At 41.6% G+C, this 19,604-nt stretch overlaps 1 protein-coding gene across 2 annotated transcripts in view; it reads left to right on the top strand.

Moving 5' to 3' along the window:
- The window catches only part of arhgap36 (Rho GTPase activating protein 36), a 135,385-nt gene that overhangs the window by 73,590 nt on the left and 42,191 nt on the right, over positions 1 to 19,604 (top strand). For both annotated transcript variants that reach the window (XM_048605259.1, XM_048605260.1), the window contains 2 exons: positions 9,714 to 9,970; positions 10,691 to 10,886. In XM_048605259.1, the coding sequence (XP_048461216.1) occupies positions 9,714 to 9,970; positions 10,691 to 10,886 (453 nt within the window). The remainder of the gene's footprint in view (positions 1 to 9,713; positions 9,971 to 10,690; positions 10,887 to 19,604) is intronic.

Consider the following 19,604-nt stretch of genomic DNA (forward strand, 5'->3'; position numbering starts at 1 on the left):
AAGAGACAAACAACAAGAAAATTTTCTAAGGGCAGGCTGACTTAAGCTCAGCAAGTGGTGAACCGAAACTTTCAAATTCAGTGTCAGAGCTTTTGGACGTAGACAGTGGACAGGTGAACTGGCTTTTCATTTCTTAATCTGCTGAATCTGCATTTGTACATAACCATTGACTCTGTAAATCTTCTCCCATCACTGCTCGGACAAGCAGCTGTGTAAACAGCACTTACAGTGAGGGTCAGGTCACTTGTTTTCAAAAAGTGCAACATTTCTGGGTTATAAATTAACTCTTTGCCCCATTTCTGTCCAAAATAAGAATTATAGAAAAATAAAAACATGGTCTTTACAGTTCAACCAATAACCCCATGATTACTTTTTAATTTCAATCTTACCATTCATGGACCACAGGAATGTGTGGAGCCATTAAAGTGTCTCTACTGCTAGGCATAAGGAATGAGAAATTCACTAACTAAATTACATAATCTTATTTAAATATGCCTGTCTTTATTTGATTTTTAAAAATCTCACAAGTAGCAATGAGAGCGAAGAGCCGTAGGAACCAATGAAGAATATTTTTGCTCATTCCTCAGGGTGAATGCAAGATCATAACTTAAAAATAGGACATGGAATAAGCCATTCCTCTTTCAGGCCTGCCTATCCATTCTATAAAATCATAATTATAAGATATGGAAGCAGACTTAGGCCATTTGGCCCTTTGCATCCGCTCCATCATTCAATCATGGCTGATATGTTTCTCAGCCCCATTCTCCTGCCTTCTCCCCATAAGCCTTGATCCCCTTACTAATCAAGAAACTATCTACATCTGTCTTAAATAATGACTTGGTCTTCACATCCTTCTGTGACAATGAGCTCCACTGATTAATCACCCTCTGGCTGAAGAAATCCCACTGCACAGATCTAAGACATCACCTTGGGGCTCACTCACTTGGGGCAGTGACTTTCTGCATCCTTTGTCCACAGAGAATGGCACTGGATACATCAGCCTCACTCAATAATGATACATCTCCAATTCAATTGGAATACAGTTCACCGCTTCAACACTGCACTTTGGAGCTCACAAACATCTTTCATTGTAATTCAGCTGCCAGGCCAGTTGGTGCACAGGGTCACGGATCGTTTTCATGCATTGGAACACGATGCATCACAGTGCTAAGTAATATTAGTAGTGACCAGTTAAGTTGAATAGCAGTCCTGGCCACAAGCAATCTTGGCCATGTCATTGATCATTAGAAATGACTGTAGTCATCTCTGTGAAGCAGAAGTAATTATAAATAACCTTTAAAAGAGTCACCTGCAGGCCTCAACTCACAAATACAATCCACAGTGACACAGAACCAATTTCCTCTAACCTTGAACTGTACATGTTTGATGAAATGCTCTGATATTCTATGCTGTATTTCTTGAGGGACGTGTGGGGTGAAGTTGAGGAGAGACCTAGCACCTAGACCTAGAATCCTAGCACATTTATAATCTCCTAATGTAGTTGGACAATACAACATGTGCTGTGTACGTCAGTATAAGGTCCACTATGGCAAAGGTTCATTTAGAGGTATTCCATGGCATCCCTTCTCCATGAGTCCTCCATGTCTCACTTTATCAATGACTATAGTAAAACTGTCATCTGATGTAAACATTGACTGCTGACAGAAGAAGGGTCTAGGCCTGAAACGTCAGCCTTCCTGCTCCTCTGATGCTGCTTGGCCTGCTGTGTTCATCCAGCTCTACACCTTGTTATCTCAGTACTATGGTACTGTTTTGTTTCTGATATTCTGCACATTGGTACACTGGAACCAGTAGAGTTCTGGTTTGCAGTTAGTACTTTTGTGACCTTTAAGTGATTCAAAACTCTCCCAAACTCCTGGTTCTGGACACTGGACTCATTCAGGGGATGTAAAATGAGGAGGCAGTTGACAGGTGTTTAAGGGCAAGAGAATCTCTGCAATTATTTAAAATACAAAAAGTAATTACAATACAGGAAAACAGGTAATGAAATAATCAAGGGAAGTAACACAATTAATATACAGGAGAATGGTAAAACTTTAAAATACATGACAAACTTGGTTACCACTATTAGAAGACTATCCTACTGACACAAAGAAAACAATAGTGTTAATTTCAGACTCTTAATCAGATATCCTGCCCATAGGTGGTGACGTGCATTGGTACCCTACACCTTCCCCTCCCTGCTAGCTAGGTTGGAACAGTGGGGTCTCAGGGTTTATGCTCACCATTCAGAATGTGGTTTTGAATTGCACCTGGATGTTCTGGCTTGCAGCACTCGGGAGCCTGGATGAAGACTTTGGACAGCATAGGATTTTCAGTTTGGGCTGAGACTGCTGATGCAGTAAGGTGTGTTGTGGATCTATCGAGTAAATACCTGGTTTTCTCTACTTGTGCTGATTTGGTGAGCCTGGTTTTCTCCTCAGGTTGTGTCTGAGGACCTGTGGTATTGGTTATCAGTTATTGCTTCAAACTGTCGGTCTGTTGTTCTGATGGTTGTGTTTGATTTGTTGACATTCTTGCCGTTTGTGTTCTTGTTTCGGAAAAGGCCAACGTTCAGTAGCTCTTGTTTGGATTTCTCCCAGTTGGCTTCCCCCTCTCGGATGTCTTTTGTCCTGATTAGGCCCTTGGTTTGGCTTCCCTGTTCTTGGATTGGCCTCAATGGTTCTTGGTTCTGAAGCTGCTTGTGGGGAAGCTATTCATGCAGAAGCTTTTTGTTGGAAAAGGCCATTGAGGAGATTGGAGAGGACAGTTATATCTTGATGTTCCCTTCTGAAGTTAATTGGCTTTCCGATGGTTGGAGTATGCGTGAATGGGTTTTGATTGAGATTGAATGTCAAGTAACTTTATAGGTCCCATACTGTCTGCGCAGTGTAGCCTAAGATGTAAAAGATGCCTTCGGCTAGGGTCTGTTGGTTTTGGTCAATTGTTCTTTTAGCGAGGAGGTGTAAATTGGGATTCCAGGCTGAACAATAGACCCAGGCAGCAATGTCTGTTCCCAGGCTCACTGATTGTGTTGTGTATACCACCCAGACTCAGTCCAGCTGTCCTTTTTCTTTAAAGTCCAGAGTTTTGACAATATGTTATAACAGCTGGGATTTGTGCTTGTTCTTACAAACTATGTGCAATAGATCCAGCCAAATTAAGTGTTATTGTCACAGTGACCATCACAGCAAAGCTGCAGAGAAATTAAAGAGGAACAAATGTGTCACCAACCCAGGACCAGCAGCAACCTCGAGCAGCTCCGAGCAGTCTCCACATGAAGAGATCATTGATGAATGTCCCCTCAGGGTACAGCACGACAAGAATTGTCATCTACTGGAGCCGGATTTGTGAACTTAAGAGTGGCTGGCGATCCTATCCCAGTGGCTAATAAAGAGACAGTTCTGCTGAAGTTATATTCAATGGCTGTGTCCAAGGATCCCCTGGGAACCCTCAATCCTCAAACCACAAATGTACCAAGGTTATTATCAATGCAATTTGTGCCAAGTGTCGTCACTCTCCTCCCCCGTGATGTGGTCAGTGTTGTAGCCCGGGCAGTAGATTTTACCAATATGGAGTCCTGTACACTGGTCCCATGTTGCATTGAGAGGACCACATCATAATGTGGTAAAATTCATGAAAAGAAAAGGTTCTTATTAGCCAACGTACAAATAATCTTTGATTGTCAGTACTACATTTTAGAGGTCTCTGCCAATACCCTTGCAGCTGCCATGATACCTATATCATCAATAATTCTCAGGTGTCTGCTTCATTTCAAAGGCTGGATGCTTTACAAGGACAGCTGCTGCAATGCAAGGACCACTGTCTATAACCTTGGCTGATGACTCTACCAACTGATGCCGAACATACCATTCTTCCATCAGGGCCAAGGTAGTGCAGACAATAGACCTCCTGAAGATGAGGTCCAATTGTTTACTCAGTCTGGGTCAGGGTTGGGAATTGGTGGGGCCTTGCAGTGTACTTCAGCCTGATGTACTGCGTAATCCTTGAATGCTTTGCCCTGCACAACTGGACCAAGCAAAGAGAGGAAATGCTAGATGCCGAAGAGCTAGGAGAGCAGCAACTGTCATCCAAGGAGGAAGATGAGGATATCAAACAGGATGAATATCACATTCAGCATGATGGAGCAGTGCAGTATCAAGCCTTGTATAGGCTGTAAGAGTTTTGTGAATTGTGGCCCAAGGGTAACACTTCAATAGTTGCCTGTGATTATTTCAGATTCACAAAGATTACTATGCAGTGAGATTCCTGCCTCGCAATTAAAAACTTGTGTGCCAAATTGGGATTTGTTTCCTCTCTCCATATCAAAAGTCTCATTTTTCAATTCTTGCCACATTTTGCAAACTAACTTGTCATTGTTTGTGCTGTTCAGGGGCTAGGGAGAACCTGCCCAGTGTAACTAAGACTATTGGGAGATATACCTCAGTCTGAAATTCCAAAATGCTCAACCTTTCCCCGCCCATATCTTTAAGATATCATCAAATTGGATGAAGCTTAACCTTTGCAGAACTACCATCTGTTGCAACAATTGAGAGGCAACCATATTCCTGTTTATTGGAGTCACACATAGGCCAGACCAAATGGCATTCTATATGATAAGAAAATATTGTCATTTTCTTCTTTCTCTGATGTTTTTGGATTGCTAATCATCCCTTTCTCTGTCTCTCTTGATTCTCTCTTCATCTCCTCTGACATTTCTCTTGTCGTGAACTCTTATTTATTCTTGGAATGCGAGGGTTACTGTGACAGGCCATTATTCATTGCCAATATCTAATAGGCCTTGAGCAGGTAATGGAGATTTGTCTTTTTGGATCACAGTAATCTGGATGGTTTAGATACATCCACACTGCTGCTAGGGAGGGAATTCTGGGATTTGATGCTGTGACAATGAAGGAAGGAATGACAATATGGTTGCAGGTCAGACTTGCATGTAATTTGGGAAACTTGACAGGATATGTCTAGGCAGTTTTTCACATTGTTGGGTAAATGCTAACTGTAGTGGTTCAACCTGGCTAATGGCACAGCTAGTTCTGGAACATGAGTCCTCGGTACTATAGCATGTATGTTATCATGTCTTTGCTACATCCAGTGTCCTCAGCCATTTCATATAGAGCAAATCAAATTGTTTGAAGGTTGGTATCTATGATGGTGTGGACTTCAGGAATGAATCACCCACTTGGGACTTCAACTTGTCAAAGAAGGTGTAAATGTTTTAGCCTTGTCTTTTGCATTGATGTATTGATCTCCCACATCATCGAGAATTGGGATTTTGTGGATCCTCTTTTATCGTACTGTTGGCTTATTAATTATCGGATTTGGATTCGGCAAGACTTCAGACATTTGCTGGAATGTTTTGCTCCATCTATAAACATCTCCTACTGTTTAGCTTGCACAGAGATCTATGTAGCTGTACCAGGTTGACAGCTCATTTTCAGAAATGTTTGTTATTTTTGACACATGCTCTTCAGTAAATCGGAGATGACCCCTTTACTTGATGGTAACAGTAGAATGAGGGATATGCTTGGCCAATATGTTACAGTTTATTGTTGAATACAGTATTGTTGCTGGTGGCCTATAGTATTTCATGGATGCCGAGTTTGAGCTATTAGATCTGTTCTGAATCTATTGCCACACAGTGGAAGATGTCCTCAGTGCAAAGTTGGACTTTGTCTCCACAAAGACTGCATGGTCGTCATTGTTACCAATACTGGCAAAGGCAGATTCACTTGTGAGCGGTAGATTGGTGAGGGTGTGGCCACAAAGGTTTCTCTCCTTCTTGGTTCTTTCGCAACCTGTCACAGTCCCAGTTTGGCAGATATTTCCTTCAGGATTTGACTAGCTCAGTCAGTAGTTGTGGTACTGAGCCTCTCTTGGCAACAGATATTGAAGATCCCATCCAGATTACATTCTATGTCCCTATCACCCTCAGTACTTTTTCTGAGCAGTGCTCAACATGAAATACTCAACAATAGATAATGTTCGAGCGGGTTTATTGCTGTTGGTTGGCCTAGTGTCATAAGACTTAATGTGATCAGGATGTTGAGGACTTCCAAGGCAATTCCGACCTGATTATATATTGACTCAATTACTCCCTATGGTGGGCCTGTCCTGCCAGCGAAGCAGGGTACACCCAGGATTAATGATAAGAATCTGAGACATTGGTGTAAGGTATTATTTAATGAGCATGACCATGTCAGGCTATTGCCTGATTAGTCTGTGGTGCAGCTCTCCCAATTCTGGCTCAAGTTCCCAGCACTCAGTGTAGAGGAGTTTGCAGTATGTTCCCATTTGTCATTTTCAGTGCGTAGATCAAGACCGGGTGGTTTGTCAGGTTTTAATCTATATTGTCTTTCCTGGATTTGTTTAATTCATCTAATTGCCTTATTAGGCCATTTCAGAAGGTAGCTAAAAGTCAACCACATTGTGTGGGTCTGGTGTCATATGTAGGCCTGACCAGATAGAGACAGGGCTTTCCTTCCCTAAAGTGGACTAAATTAGTTTTTAATAATGATTATTAATTAAATTAGATTTTCATTCCAGGTGAATTTTGTTGAAATGCTCCAAGATGGCATGGTAAAATTTGACATATTTCCAGGTCTCTGGATAACTAGTCCAGCAATGTTACAGTGAAGCAAATATCACCCTGTTGTGTTAGAGATAGTAGGAACTTCAGATGCTGGAGAATCTGAGATAACAAGGTGTAGAGCTGGATGAATTTTCTGAAGAAGGGTCTAGGCCCAAAACGTCAGCTTTCCTGCTCCACTGATGCTGCATGGCCTGCTGTGTTCATCCAGCTCTACACCTTGTTATCTCACCCTGTTGTGTTTCTTTTTTTCTGTGTTTCTTTTTTTCCATGTTTCTGGTGAGTGGTATGTAGTTTGGAGGGAAGGGAGCCACCCATGGCTGCAGGTTGGATGTTCAGTTGGAGTTGTGACTCCCCCAGGGCTCTTTTTCCTTTCCTCCAGTTGTGGGTCATCCCGTTACTCTCACTACTATTGCTTCTACTGCAGTTTCTCACTATCCATTCAAATCGCGGCCACCCACCCAATCCTATCAGTACTGACACCCCTTAACTTCTTTTAAAAAAATGTTGCTTGAAATTATAGAACTTAGCATACGTTTCTTGTCATTCTTATCTTGCCCTCATCTGGATAAATGCAAGAATGTTAAATTTTAAATAATGACAGCAATTTTTTACTATAGGAGTAAAGGGTGTTGACTGGTTGGCAAGTAAACTCTGATTGGCGTAAGTTTTGTCATTGAAAAGACAAGGGAAACTATAGGTTCCCAAGTTCCTGGGTAATTAAAAACGGTGCAAAGTTTGAAAATATTGCATTTGTTTGCAATATTTTGAGGAGTGCCTGGGTTCAGTTGAGCAGGGTAAGTGAGTCATGTTGTGAAATTGACTGCTTATTTTTAATTGATATTAATGTAACTATTACATACCCAGGAGTGTTCAGCAAGTGCTAGCATCATGCTGGCATTATGTTGGTGCTGAAATTCATACATGATGTTGATCAGTTCTATAGTTGGCAGATTGTCTCTTTAACTCCCCCTGAAAAATGACACTGTAGTTACAATACATTAGTGATTGCATTATAGCAGCTGAAATGGCTTGCTTAACCTGTTGTCCAAATTGTTAAGATACTTTGCTTTTCCAGGGTAATTTGAGGTAGACCAGTTTTCAGCTCTAAAAGTGGCATGTTATAATTTCAGTGGCTAGGTGAAAGTTGTACATTCCAGCAATTGATTGATTGAATCAAAAAGCATACCCCTTTCTTAGTTTCCAAGAAGCAGAACACAGATTGTAAGCACCTAGCCCTTGCTTGTAAAACACAATACACCTATTGATACACGTGACTCCCTTTGGACAACACCTGCTGAATAATACCAAGTGTGAATAGCCACATTTACGACCAATTTAGAATAATCAGTCAAGCTCGTAAACTACATTCTTGGACATCCCAAGTCCATGTGCAAAAACAGCTGGAGAAACTAGAAGTTAAAGATCAGCCTGTGTGGACCCTCCAAGGTGCTGCATTGCAGTGGTTGAGAGGGAATGTGAATCATTTATACTGCCAAAAGTTACATACATTCATGCGCAAACAAAAATAACATACTAAAGTCTTTGACTGCACTTATTGTGAATTAACCTCGAGGTTGAGACACCTATATGTCCCTGTTATTTTCTCCATGGTAATGCTTCAGCCAATCAGAATGAACTTGTCAACCAATCAGCATCCTTTCCTCCTGTTGTATAAATTGATGTGATCATTTAGCATTCTTGTGTTTGCTCTGAGTGTAAATAATCCAATTAACTCTTCTGTATTTCCAAATTCCTCTACTGTAACTCACCAGATTTTTCAGCCACCATCATTTACACACATTCCTATTTTCTAAGGTCAGAGATCGCAGTCAAAATTAAAGAAAAAAATAATTTGTAGGATATTGGTGTCGTTGGCAAAGTCAGCACTTATCGCTGTCATTAATTGCCTTTAGAAAGGTGATGTTGAGTCACCTTAAATACAACTGAGTAACTTCTCCATGCTATTTGAAGGGGGAGTTGAGAAACAATCCAGCTGCTGTGAGTCACATTAGGCCAGATTGGGTAAGGCGCTGGTTTTCCTTTCACAAAACTAATTGACAGCTGGATGGGTTTTATGTAATTCTCTAGTTTCATGGTCACCAACACAGATATTAACTTCAACCAGTTTTACTCCTCCCAACCCACCTTCCTATATGATTGATTCAAAAAAAGTTTAATTTGTTTTAAAATTCATGTTCAATTTTAAATCAGTTTAATGGAATGGGAATAAAGAAAACTTCCTTTCCACCATTTCTTTTTCATTTGCCTCGTTTTCTTCTCCTTAATCAAGAAGATTATAGAACTGTGAGCCTTATTTAAAAGGCTTGAAGATGATTCAGACACAATATCAAGAAGCTTCACAATAAGATCTTGCTCCATTGTGCTGCAGGACAATGATGAGCAGGAGAGAACAGGGATAGCCAAAATAGTGACTCAAGAATATATTTTAAAAGGTTGAATTAAATAATCTAAGATTTACCAGTCTGTGTTATTTTAATGACAAATTGAAAATAAATTATTTAGCTAAAATAATGCATGTGAGAAAATATAGGCATTCAGTAATCATTGAATGCTATTACTGGCTTCATTTTGAAGTGCTGTTTACTTTACAGACACTGGAATGGCTGTGCTGATATATTTATTGTAAATCCTGCAATACCAGATGAAAAATGTCAAAAATGAACTGCTGCTGTTCAGTTTACATGAAAAATTTGAAAGCCTGTTTACAAAAGCTATTAGACATAGAGGTAGCAAGAACTGCATATGCTGGAGTCAGTGATAGCACAGTGTGGAGCTGGAGGAACACAGCAGGCTAGGCAGCATCAGAGGAGCAGGAAAATTGATGTTTCGGGTCAGGACACTTCTTCAGATATCAGATATAAGCAGATTTAAGGGTTGGAAGACAGACATAGGACTGGGTAGTAGACAGTACGTTTTAAGTAAACAAGAGTAAATAAATTACATGCTTTGGTGTAATTGGCAACTAGCCAAAGTAGAAAACTAATTAACCACCCCTCAGAATCCTAGTCTTTTGAATGTGGAAATATGTAGATTTTAGATGAAGATTTAAGACATCTGACCTAGCATTGTTCCTTTACTTTTGCAGAGTCGTATCCTTTAGGATTTGGGATTCCTTTATCACAAGTCATCCTCAATGATCGTGCATGTAAGAAAAAGCAAGATGCAATGAAGGAAGGGCGAAGGGACTGCCTTGATTTGGAGTCGACAGTAATGAGATTTCGGGCAAAGAAGCAACATAAACATTTATATGACAGTGATGCATTCCTGCAGTCAGCATCAGAAATAGTAAACGAACCCCTCTCTCCAACTTTTCTGGATAATCTTTCTCGAGGCCACAGACGGGTATGTTATTTTTCCAACATGAGAAATTTGAACAAGATAACAAGTATTTATACATGAAAGAATGATATATATGTTTCAAAATAATACATGACAGCTTTAGATAATACCTGATGATTGAAACAGCTTAATGAGCACTGAAATTCTTATGCACGGTGGCTCAGTGGTTAGCACTGCTGCCTTACAATGTCAGGGACCCAGGTTCAATTCCACCCTCGGGCGACTGTCTGTGTGGAGCTTGCACTTTCTCCCTGTGTCTGCATGGGTTTCCTCCAGGTGCTCTGGCTTCCTCCCATGGTCCAAAGATGTGCAGGCTAGGTGGATTGGCCATGCTAAATTACCCATAGCGTTCAGGGATGTTTGGGTTAGACATGTGGAAATGCAGGGGTAGAGGAATGAGTCAGGGGTGGATGCTCTTCGGAAGGGCGGTGTGGACCTGATGGGCTGAATAACCACTCCACTTGATCTATTGCAACATAAATCAAGATACCTTCTTCGAGCAATCCTAGTATCATGGTTTATCATTCATGAGAATCCCAACTCCACTTTCAGTGATGCAGTAAGGATTTTTGCAATCCATCTTTCATCGCTGTTTCATTTAAAGCAAGTATCCTGGATTTCATTGGGAATTTTCTAGCTACATTCTAGACTAATATATTGTTACCGATAGTCTTAAGTCACTCAACTGGAATATGGAATGAATTTTGTCTACTTGCTTTTCAGGGTGCAGTATCTGTTGATTCCATCACTGACCTAGACGACAACCAGTCACGATTGCTGGAAGCCCTTCAGCTCTCTCTACCATTGGAACGGGAAAGGAAAAGTGTAAGAAAGACGAAAAAGAAGCTCAGCCTGAACCCCATATTCCGGCAGGTCCCCAGAATAGTGCAGCAATGCTGTCAGCACATTGAAAAATATGGTAAGCAGCAATAAAAATCTGCACTTCTTTAAAGCAAATAGAACAAAAAAACAAAGAAAATTACAGCACAGGAACAGGCCCTTCGGCCCTCCAAGCCTGCGCCGATCCAGATCCTTTATCTAAACCTGTCACCTATTTTCCAAGGATCTGTATCCCTCTGCTGCCTGCCCATTCATGTATCTGTCTAGATACATCTTAAATGACGCTATCGTGCCTGCCTCTACCACCTCCGCTGGCAACGCGTTCCAGGCACCCACCACCCTCTGCATAAAGAACTTTCCACACATATCTCCCTTAAACTTTTCCCCTCTCACCTTGAAATCATGACCCCTAATAATTGAGTCCCCCACTCTGGGAAAAAGCTTCTTGCTATCCACCCTGTCTATACCTCTCATGATTTTGTAGACCTCAATCAGGGTCCCCCCTCAACCTCCTTCTTTGTAATGTAAATAATCCTAATCTACTCAACCTCTCTTCATAGCTAGCACCCTCCATACCAGGCAACATCCTGGTGAACCTCCTCTGCACCCTCTCCAAAGCATCCACATCCTTTTGGTAATGTGGTGACCAGAACTGTATGCAGTATTCCAAATGCGGTTGAACCAAAGTCCTATACAAAAATGTACAGTTTTCTAAAAAGAAAATCATTTATAGACTGTGGGGAACATTGGCGAGGTCAGCATTTACTACCCATACCTAACTGGTCAGAGAGCAGTTCAAATTGTTGTAGGTCTGGAGTCACATGTAAGCCAAGCCAGGTAAGGATGGCTTCCCTAAAGAACATTTGTGAATCAAATGGATATTTGTATGACAGTCAGCAATGGTTACTTGGTTGCCATTAGACTAGCTTTTTAAAAGAATTCTTGAACTTTGCCATGGCAGAATTTGAACCTTTGTCGTAACACATTAGCCTAGGACTCGGGATTACTAATTCAGTACATTACCACGATGCCACCACCTCTCTCCTCAGTTTTGTGCTAACTGAAATGTTCCAATGCCATTTTGACTGAAGAATACTGTTCTTAGAGTGTGAGCTATCGTCATTTGGTTGATGCACTTGCAGTGTGTTTACGACATAAACTGCTGGCATATAGTTCAGGTGTGAGATTGAGATGTCTCAGTACAAAGACAGAGACTTTGGGCGGTATGGTGGCTCAGTGGTTAGCACTGCTGCCTCACAGAGCCAGGGACCCGGGTTTGATTCCACCCTTGGGTGACTGTCTGTGTGGGGTTTGCACATTCTCCCTGTGTCTGTGTGGGTTTCCTCCGGGTACTCCAGTTTCCTCCCACAGTCCAAAGATGTGCAGGTTAGGTGGATTGGCCATGCTAAATTGCCCATAGTGTTCAGGGATGTGTTGGTTAGGTGAGTTATAGGGGGATGGGTCTCGGTGGGATGCTCTGAGGGTCAGTGTGGACTTGTTGGGCCAAAGGGCCTGTTTCAACAATGTAGGGATTCTGTGACTAAATGAATACTAATAAGGGGAGAGGTCAATACATGTAAACAAATAGGCATCATGTTGCTCACTGGCAAGAAATGGTCAACACTTAGTTCCTTTGACATCAATAAGCTCCTCGTACGAATTTCCCAACTTTCACTCCATGACTCATGTCATTCAGGGTCTTCAAAGATTCTGCCCTCTGGTTTCATAGATTCAGTTTTTTTGGATATTTCACAACTCTCACCAGATCTGTTTACTTCTGACTCCGATAAACAGTCGTTTCTCTTGTACTACTTAGTTCTTGATTTGAACAGTCTTCCTGAAGATCTGAAGTTTCTTGTGCCTCTCAAATTTCAGGTTGAAAAATCTTGTCTGCCTAATATATAACTGGTTGAAACTTAGTTGCATCAATCTCATTCTCCCTGATATGGTCAGTGTATTGCAAATGTTTGGCAATTAGAAATTATTTCTTCACAATCGTTTTAAATTCCAGGCGAACACAATGATGGCAGATCCCCTGATCTACATTTGGTGATGTCCAAGTGACCTTGATGTAGTTTCTCTTCTCCGAGTAAAGTTGGAGTAACAAAACTCATCATAGACCAATATCTTATTGACAATAATAATGGTAATTTTCATGATTATTCCACCAAACTTCTGTACAACATTGAAAGATTTTAATGTGTTTCTGTTCCTGCATCTGCTTCTAACAGTTATTTCAACCTATCCTGATTTGCTGGCCATTGTGGCAAATTTGTAAGGGATGATATATTTTTATTTCCTCTTAGACAATAACTGGGAAATGGAAGTTGGACATAGCTAAAAGTACCAGGAGATATTTTTTCAGCTTGAAAATCAAGAGAGATTGCATGGTGTACACATCAACTACTCAAGATAGTTACTTTACAGAGTAGAAATGTGCATACTTTGAGTGGCACAAAGTTAGGTGGTGGTTCTTGACTGGCATGAATACGATGGGCTTAGGGGGCCTCTTTCTGTGCCCTCGATCTCTATGATACTGCGAGGTGTGTTTGAGTTAAGGGAAACTGCCTAACAACCACCTTTGGATTGGTCCAGCTGCAGTTTATTACAGACTGCAGTGCAAGCAGGGATTTGAGAAGCCTGCAAAATAACACATTTCTCTCTCTCTCTCAATTTCTCTCAGTTAAAAATGACAAAACTTGAAGACTCTGAAAACAAATAACTCTAATACAGAAAAACCCAGGTCCACCTAGTCAGCTATTGAATGGGAGATCAACCATCACTCTGCAGAGAACATTGTGTCACCATCACTTAAAAAGAAATCTGAAGAACTACGGAAAACATAGCTCATTCCACCATTTAGAGATGACACAGTGCGGAGTTGGAGCAGCACAGCAGGCCAAGTCGGGACCCTTCTCCTGAAATGTCAGCTTTCCTGCTCCTCTGATGCTGCCTGGCCTGCTGTGCTCCTCCAGCTCCACACTGGGTTATCTCGGACTTCAGCATCAGCAGTTCTTACTATCTCTGAGTGAATTATAACCCCACTGCGAAGCCTCTTCAAGGGATGCCCACCTTGAAGAAGTTATCCTCCTCCCTCTGGAAAAACCTCAGTGGATTTTTCTCCCACTGCAAACCTCTGGTAATCTCATCGGCCCTGAAACTGCTCGATCACATACTGAAGCAAACCAGGTATTACAGCCACATTGCCTTTCTCAGTACTTGCCTACAGAACCAGATCATCCCCAGTGGACTGCAATCTACATTCAGGCCATTCCCAATTAGGCCCTGACTGCGACAACCTCTACATACACAACATCCAGATCCTCCAAAAATGGTTTTCTCTGCAGCTTCTCAAGCACACGCTCTCAGCAATGTGCCGGCATCTTCTGCCACTACAATCAATTCTACCCCAGCTCAGGGCCTCCCTCTCCTAGACCTGCAAAGGACCTGTTCTGTTTTTCATTCTTCACCTTCAACCTCAACCTACGATTTTACTCCACCCTATCTGACATTAAAAACCATAAAGCCCCATTTCTGAAGAAGGGTCCCGACCCGAAACGTCAACAAATGTCAACTGCTCTTTTGATGCTGCCTGGCCTGTTGTGCTCCTCCAGTTCCACACTGTGTTATCTCAGACTCCAGCATCAGCAGTTCTTACTATCTCATTCCAACATTTGTGGTCTGGAGGTGGATCTACGAAATGTGTTCTTTTTCCTGCGTATATCTTTCCACCCATAATATTTGTCAAATCCTCTGTTTTGTCTGCCCTGTTAATGAAAGTCTGTGTCTTAAATTGATTTGAAATACAAGTTTCTTTACAATTGGTAGTTACTTTTCTGTTATTGACAAAATCTGATCTAAATTATTATTCAGGACAAAAGCAATCAGTAAGGCAAATTCATCAGCTTCATGGTTTAATTATGGATATATACACACATCTGTGATGATTTATCAAATAGTGGGCCTCATGACAGAATGAACTCAGTGAATGCTTCAGTTTCTTTACTGAAATTAAAGTCTTATGATAAGACGATCAACAGTTGGTCTGCAGTTACCATGCTGATGATTTAAAATTCTTCTTACTCTTAGATCATGTTCTTCAACTTTCTGAATAAGCTAATATCAATACTGCTTCTTTGCTCAAATGGAAATTGTTGATTCTGTAACCTGTATTAACTTGCTGTTATTTGGGTTACCATATGTTGTGAGTTGATTGTAGCATATCTTCGATTTTTAATTTAGTTTCTCCTTGACCATGTAACTAAATTTCCATTAGTTACAGGCAATATTTTATAACCAAGGTTGTCTGTCCAACAAGCCTGTTCCTTTTGCTCCAACGTCTAACATGAAATTTGTAAAGGTCTGTTTGAGAAAATGTCTGATCAGAAACATTGATCAGTTCCAATTTGTCATCTTAAGAAGATTGTTCTCCTTTTCAAGTTTTGTGCATGAACACCTTCACTTTTATGGCATTTCAGATTCTGTTATGCTTTTCACACCTTCTGAAAATGATTTTCTTGGAATGGAAATATGCTGCTTTAATGGCAGAAATTCCTGACATTTGTGTTTGTCCTCCTAGCTGCAACTTCTTCTCTTAGATTTTTTTTTGCCTTGTTTTTAAGGAAATTGTAGATCTGCTGTATCAGGTTTTATTCCTTATTCTGAGAATTGATCTGTCCTGCTTGCAAACCTCTCGATTGACTAGTCAATCTCCAGAATTAAATCTTCTTTTGAATATAATAAATCTGACAAAGACTCATCAGCAGTACCTACCATGGGGTTCTGGTTTGCAATCAGTAGTTTTCCTGATCTTTAAGCGGTTCGAATTGCTCCTAGACCCCTGGTTCTGGACACAGGACCTATTTATGGGGATGTGAATGGAGAAACAGTAGACAGGTGTTTAAGGGCAAAAGAATCTCTGTACTTATTTAAGTACAAAAACATAATTATAATACAAGAAATGGGTAACTCAATAAATTCTAAGAAGTTAATACAATGAATACACAGGAACAGACTAGTACTTAGAGTTATACTATTAAAATAGATTATCACTATTAAGCACTATTTACTGCGACACAGAAAACAAATAGTATTTAAATTTACACTCTTGACCAGAATTCCCACCAATAGGGTCCCAATGCATTGGCATCACCCACCTTCCGCTCCCTGCTAGCTAGGTCAGAACTTCGGGATTACAGGACTTATGCTCACCACCCAGAACGCGGTTTTGAAGTCCAAATGGTCATTCTGGCTGCCTGGATAATGACTTTGTCCTGCGTGGGGTATATTTTTCAGTTTGGGTTGAGTCCGCTGATGCAGTGAGGCACATTTTGGACTTATTTGGTGAGTACCTGATTTTTCTTCACTTTTGATGGGTTTTGCGAGAGGGTTTTCACCTCAGGTTGTGAGTGAGGACTTGCTGCTTTGGTTGAGTTGGTGATTGGCCAGGTTCAAATCGCTGTGACCGGTGATTGAAGTCCTTGCCACTGGTGTTCTTGTGTCGGAATAGCCGGTGCTGGTAAGCTCTTGCTGGAGAAGCTCCTTTGTGCTAAAGCTTGTTCAGCCTGTTCAGTTTCGGATCTCTTGATTGGCTTACCCTTGTCAGATGTCTTTCATTCTGATGAGACCCTTGGTTTGGCTTCCCTGTTCTTGGATCCACCTCTATGGTTCTTGCTTCCAAAGCTGCTTGTGGGGGATACCTGTGGGGAAACTGTTTGTGCTGAAGCTTGTTGTTGATAAAGGCCCCTCAGGTGAGATCAGGGCTGACAGTTATAGGCCCCGCTATCTCCACTATCTCTATAGTTTTCACTGTGCTCTTGATATTTTCTTGAGGTTATTTGGCTTTTCAATGATTAGAGAATGTGTGAATGGGTTTTGAGGGAGGTTAAATTACAGTGTCTTTGCAGAATCCTACTGTGCAACCAGAGTGTAAAAGCTGTCTTGGGCTAAGGTCTGTTGGTTTTGGTCAATTGTTCTATAGAGAGGAGGTGCAAATTGGGATTTCAGGCTGAACAATAGTCCCAGACAACAATCTCGGTTCCCAGGCCTGCTGGTTTTGTTGTCTATTTCCTGCAGACTCAATCCAGCTGTCCTTTTCCTTTTAAAAGTTTTCAAAGTCCAGGCTCTGCCAAAATCCAAGGTTATGTCCATATGTTTTACTATTGGGGATTTTTGCTCGATCTGACACTACACTTCTTCATTGACTGACCAATTCCGTTCTCAGACCTCCATATTTAGATCCCTTAACAAATCTGAACAGAGCATCTGATAAAGTCACCTATTGATTCACCCAGATTCTGAGCTTCTCCATTGAATTTTGCCCTTGCTGGAATTTTAATTCTGGTAGTGAAATAATCAAAAGCTTTCAAAACAATATCAAATTTATCTGATGAGTCACTAATTTGTTGTGGAGCAATTGCATGATTTGTCATGCTTCTAAATGCATAAAGAAATGTATTGACTTTTTCTGTTTAAGTCTATCTATCTGATTTAGAAGTGATTCTATGTGTTAAAATTGTTTTCTCCATGATGTCCAATTCTAGGTCTAATTTGGTCTGCCCCTGTGATTAATTATAGAGTCCCTACAGTGTGGAAACAGGCCATTCCAGTCTCCAATTCTCTGAAGAGCATCCCACCCAGATTCACCCCCCTACCCTATCTATATTAAAGCTTCTTGGCAATGAAAATTTGGACACAATATCTTTTTCCACTTGCTAGGGATTATAACTTATTTTAAACCCATCTTGCAATAATGGATATTTTCCTATGAAGGCAGTATTGGAGGCATTCTCAATTTTGCAGTATTGAAAGCTTTCCCACATTTCATAGAATCCATAGATCATAGAATCCCTACAGTATGGAAACAGGACCTTTGGCTCAACGAGTCCACACCAACCCTCCGAGCATGCCACCCAGACCCATCCCCCTATAACCCATCGAATCTACACTTCCCTGAACACTACAGGCAATTTAGCACGGCGAATCCAACTAACCTGCAAATCTTTGGACTGTGGGAGGAAACCAGAGCACCCGGAGGAAACCCACGCAGACGCGGGGAGAATGTGCAAACTTCACACAGACAGTCACCCGAGGCTGGAATCGAACCCGGCCTCCTGGTGCTGTGAGACATCAGTGCTAACCACTGAGCACCGTGCTGCCCCTATTTCTGAGCATTGCTTAGACACCCACTTTTGCCTTTTGTTCCTTCAAAAATATCTATCCAGTAAACCAGAATTTTCTTCTAAAAATCACACCAATGCTAAATGCAAACTTTTGTTGTTTTGCTTGTCTCCGTGTTCCTGGAGCATATGATTTTCATGTCCCTTTTTCACTTTCTTTTCCTATGGTTTCCATGTGCAGTGACGACAAAGCCTCATTGGATCTTTAAAGGTTTTCGGATAACATTACATTTCAGCTTTGGAGATAGCAAGAACTGCAGATGCTGGAGTCAGAGTCAAAACAGTGTGGTGCTGGAAGAACACAGCAGATCAAGCAGCATCAGAGGGGCAGGAAAGTTGTTGTTTCGGGCCTAGACCCTTCATCAGGATTAGGGAGGGGGAAGGGAGCTGGAAAATAAATAGACAGAAGAGGAGTGGGGCGGGAGGAAGGTAGGTGAGATGGTGATAGGTTGGATGCAGGTAGGGGTAGTGGGGATTGGTCAGTGGGAAGGGTGGGGAAGATGGACAGGTAGTGTCAGGTGAAGGAGACGCCGATGAGAGGGAGGGTTGGGAGTGGGGAGATTTTGAAACTGGTAAATTCTATGTTTAGGCCATCAGGCTGTCGGCTCCCGAAGCAGAACATGAGGTGTTGTTTCTTCAATTTGGGTGTGGTGTCATTGTGGCACTGGATGAGGCCCAGGATTGACATGTCACCCAGGGAGTGGGAGGGGGGAGTTAAAATGGTTGGCAACCAGAAGGTGTTGTTGATTATCGTGTACAGAGTGCAGGTGCTCTGCAAATCTGTCGCCGAGTCTACGTTTGGTCATTGATGTAGAGGAGGCCACATCGGGAGCAACGGATACAGTAGACCTGATTGGATGATACACAGATCTGTTGGATATGGAAAGTTTGTGTTGGGCCTCGGATGGAGGTGAGAAGGGCATGTGTAGCATCTCCTGCAGTCAGGGAAAGGTGCCAGGTGTGGTGGGGTTAATGGGGAGTGTGGAACGGATGAAGGAGTCGTGGAGTGAGCAGTCCCTATGAAAGGCAGATAGGGTGGGGAGGGAAATATCTCTTTGGTGGTGGGGTTGGATTGTAGTTGACGGAAATGGTGGAGGATACATTTCAGCTTGATTTTTTCTGTGCTATTATTTGGGTTGTTTAACCAGAAGAAGGGTTTTCCCATCAAATCCTTAGTTGCTATTTGGCTCACTGGCTCAGGAGCGGAGTCACGTTTGTCTTACAGATCACTACCTTGCGCAATGCAATCTGTACCCCTGCCCAGGATTTCTTCAGTTTTATCTTCTGTGCCTTTGTTTCAGGTCTAACCTTCTTTTCATTCTGTGCTGTTGTGATATCTTTTCCTTCGAGTTTGATGTTCCCCAACATGTTGGGTTTCAATGAAGACGCATTGATGCTGCCATGAAGATTATTGCATTGATGTAAAAGGGGATTAGATGAGTATTTCTGGCAGTACTGATCATCATGCTAGAAGCTTTCCATGTCGCTCTAGTGACCCCCCATGACGTGTTAGAGTGGAATTGATGACTACACTCTTCCAGATATTAACACTATCAGACACATATAGAATAAAGCCCTGGGCTAAGTTGATGCAAACTGCTCCAGATTTCGTGACACTG

Source organism: Rhincodon typus, chromosome 14 (assembly GCF_021869965.1).
Source record: "Rhincodon typus isolate 14 chromosome 14, sRhiTyp1.1, whole genome shotgun sequence".
In the NCBI taxonomy this organism is placed as follows: Eukaryota; Metazoa; Chordata; class Chondrichthyes; order Orectolobiformes; family Rhincodontidae; genus Rhincodon; species Rhincodon typus.